Source organism: Mus caroli, chromosome 12 (assembly GCF_900094665.2).
Source record: "Mus caroli chromosome 12, CAROLI_EIJ_v1.1, whole genome shotgun sequence".
Classification (NCBI taxonomy): Eukaryota; Metazoa; Chordata; class Mammalia; order Rodentia; family Muridae; genus Mus; species Mus caroli.
In genome coordinates, this window is record NC_034581.1 from 67,099,696 (window position 1) to 67,103,489 (window position 3,794).

Genomic DNA, 3,794 nt, shown 5'->3' on the forward strand with positions numbered 1-3,794 from the left:
AGGAAAGGAAAGGAAAGGAAAGGAAAGGAAAGGAAAGGAAAGGAAAGGAAAGGGAAAGGAAAGGAAAAAGGAAAGGAAAGGAAAGGAAAAGGAAAGGAAAAAAGGAAAGGAAAAGGAAAAAGGGAAAGGAAAAGGAAAGGAAAAAGGAAAAAAGGAAAGGAAAGGAAAAAGGAAAAGAAAAGAGAAAGGAAGGGTAGGGAATGGAAAGGAAGGGAAGGGAGGGAGAGAAAGAAAGAAAGAAAGAAAGAAAGAAAGAAAGAAAGAAAGAAAGAAAGAAAGAAAGAGAGAGAGAAAGAGAGAGAGAGAGAAAGAGAGAAAGAAAGAAAGAAAGAAAGAAAGAAAGAAAGAAAGAAAGAAAGAAAGAAAGGAAAGAAAGAAAGAAAGAAAGAGAAAGAGAGAAAGAAAAGAAAGAAAGACAGACCAGATAATGGTCTCATACCTAACCTAGAAAGAATGTTTTCCTTGATCATAAATTTGCTCCAAGCCTGCTTTCTTTTCCTAGTGCAATTAGCCTGTGACACATGAGGGTTTATGGAGCTCTATTTGCAGCTTTTATTCTGTGTGGGGCTTGAAAGTGTTTGTATCAATTTAGGAATTCTATAAAATCATTAGGAATTGTGACACCACTTTGCCTATACAGCATCACTACATGAAAGTACATCTTCATATTAACTCTGCAGGAAATCTGCCCAATAGTGTGAGCTAATGCCCAGGAATCATTAGGTTATGTAATAGTGGCAGGACAGGCATCTCAGCAATAAGAAGCAGTCCTGGAATGAAGTCTCTAAGAACCCTGCAATCTCAGAGCTCACCTATCTCAGCGATGCAAAATGGTGGCCGTCTTCAGAAAAGTCACTTGCTTGCCATAGCCTTTCCTAGATGGCTTCTGACAGGCTTTAATGCTTTGCCTAGGAAACCTAAAATGAGAAAGGAAAGGAAGAAAAGCAGTGAGGAGTGGAGCAGAGGGAAGTCAAGGGTAGCACTTGCCCGGAGTCTTCCCAGCTGCGAATAGACCAGGAATGGCACAGGCCAAAGCACTGTGCACACAAGGACTGAGAGATGGCACAGGACTTGTTTCAAGTGGGACAGTTCTTTATTCTTATATTGTTAGCTAAGTGAAGACCAAGCCTGTGAAGAGCTTAAGAGCTCTCTAGGCAGGTGCGACTTCATTTTATTCCATCTTCCCACATAGTTTTAGAAATGTAGAAAATGCAAAACTCATTTTGCATGAAGAGTATATATCTTCATTTCAAATATGAAGTCTTCATGAGTTTAGAAATATAAGAAGGGAGGGTAAATAAGTGTTGATCTAATGACTTACCAGTTTTATCTAACACAAACTGAAAAATTACTGCCCTTGGAATAACGACCTGGTTATATTATTTTTCAGGATTAAAATACTTTCATAGCATATATCTCTTCCTTGCTGGTAGTTGATATTTTCGTTTGATTCAAGTACATTCATAATTGCTAAAGTGTTTTTGTGAGACCTGATTGTCAATAATTACTCATGTCTGTACCATTTCAGAGGATCTATTTATTGTCTCTTCACACTGAACTTTTTCTTGGTTTTCAACATGATGAGAAAGACTTTTCTACTTTTCCCTGGACAGTTTTGGGTCTGCCGCAGAGCAGAGGCTACCTGTCTCAGCAGCCCTCCTGCAACCCCAAGCAACCCTCCATGCTTGACCATGCGCTGTCAACTTTCTCCAACCTCTGTGGCTCTGTGTCTGTGACACCTGGGATCTGAGGAGCTGAAAGAGTGGGGCAGACTGCAGTCTGATGTTATACACAGCCTGACTTCAGCGTCAGTGTGCTTTTATACACGAATGTAACATAGGAAGCAATGACCCAAGGAAGAGCATTTGAGTTCAGAAACACATGATCAGAAAACCATGTAACTAAGCATCAGTAAGCACCAAGTGCTAACCGAGCAGCCCTTTCCCAGAACTTCCTCAAGACAGTTCAAACACAATTGCCTGGCACAGACTATAGAGTCTATCTCAGAAAGCATGAAAGCAAGGCAGAAGGCTGTATTCAGATCCGGCATACACTGACCAGATTGGGTTCTATAGCTATGTTCTGACATCCAACAAGAATAAACATGTCTTATAAAGCGAATGCAAATATTTATCACAGGAGGCAAGAATTCATGTTCAAAAACAACCCAGGGAACAAAATGCATTTAAGGTAATAGGCCCTCTACCATTTTCCCCTGGGGCCTCTCTCACAGTTCCCCAAGGCGTTGCTCACCATGCGCCATTCTTCTGACTGTGCTCCAATATGCACCAGTGAGAAAACACTGGGCCCGTTTGCTGCTGCCAGCCTCAAGTGTCTGTAGTCCCTTAAGGCCAAGGCCAGGGTAGGAGCTGATGCTTTCTAACATGCCTCCATGGATTGTGTGTGGCTAGGAGAGACTTCTTGTTATGTCACCGTGGGCCTCCACAGATCCCTTGTTATGTTACAGATAAGTGGCAACACCCCCCCCCCACCACCACCACCACCACCATTGATCTCCAGTAACAAACACTTTATGGGAGCTGGTTTGGTTTGGGATTGTTACTCTCCAAGGAAGCCCTATGCTGGGAAGGAATGTAAGTTCACTCTCTCCTTCAACAGGAAAAAGCTAAGAAAAGTCTTGCTGTAGGCTGGCGATACTGAGTAGCCCATTCTGCACTTGGTGGTGGGGCCAAAGTTTGTTTCTGTTGCTTAGATAGAACAGTCCTAATATTATCTCAAAGGTTAACAGTTATTGTCTAGCTAGGTTTCCTCTTTGCTTCTCTACTGACTGAAGACAGTTGGATCATGGTGGGCTTTTTGTTTCTGGTTTCCCGCACCCAGTCTGGCTTAAATGATGCAAAAATAAAATCAAGAGTATTAACCCTCAGGTCACAAAGTCCCTAAAGCCCTGGGAATGTCTTGTGTTCTTTGACCTATCCAACATGCAAGGGGCTGGGAGTAGCTGTTTCTACAGGAAAGAATAAAGAGAAGTGTGTCTATTTAATCTGCATCTATAGCCAGAGGTGTGGTCATTTGCCAGAGAGGTCATCCCTTTCTATCTGTCCTCATAGGAGACATCAGAGACAGAGAATGCAAAAGATTTGTTTGGGGGACGGCTCACCTCTGACATGATTGCTGAACGACAAGGACACTCAAACTTTGTCCAAATGCAAGAGCTAAACTGGACTTCATCAGCCATCAGGTACATCTGCTTCCTTGTGTGCATGTGCCACTGTGACCACATGTGGAGTTGTGTGCACGTGTCACTGTAACCACACATATAGTTATTGGCAAGTTTTCTGATTTCCTTCCCTAACATACCCAATAATTGTGCTAGTCTATTTCTGAAACTCCTTGAAATGATGCAGTAATTCTTATTATCGGGAACTATGGTTAAAAACGACTGCGAGCTTTTGTTTTTCACCTGGTTTTGTTTCTCCCGTTTCTTTTACAGCTTAGTCAGGTTAGGTTTACATTTGCTGTGGTGTTGTTCTTTTACGGAACAGCAAAAGTGTAGTTACATCTTAAGAGAATCATAAACGTCAAAGTTAGCAAAAAGAAAAAGAAAAAGAAAGAAGGAAAGAAAGAGAGAAAGGAAAGGAAAAGGAAAAGGAAAAGGAAAAGGAAAAGGGAAAGGAAAAGGGAAAGGAAAAGGAAAAGGAAAAGGGAAGGGAAGGGAAGGGAAGGGAAGGGAAAGGAAAGGAAAGGAAAAGAAAAGAAAAGAAAAGAAAAGAAAAGAAAAGAAAAGAAAAGAAAAGAAAAGAAAAGAAAAGAAAAGAAAAGAAAAGAAAAGA

The 3,794-nt window shown here is 41.4% G+C and overlaps 1 protein-coding gene across 7 annotated transcripts in view; it reads left to right on the forward strand.

Moving 5' to 3' along the window:
* Lrrc9 (leucine rich repeat containing 9) overlaps positions 1-3,794 on the forward strand; it is an 81,511-nt gene that overhangs the window by 58,973 nt on the left and 18,744 nt on the right. For all 7 annotated transcript variants that reach the window (XM_021179300.1, XM_021179302.1, XM_021179303.1 and 4 more), the window contains exon 24: positions 3,072-3,202. In XM_021179300.1, coding sequence (XP_021034959.1) covers positions 3,072-3,202 — 131 coding nt within the window. The remainder of the gene's footprint in view (positions 1-3,071; positions 3,203-3,794) is intronic.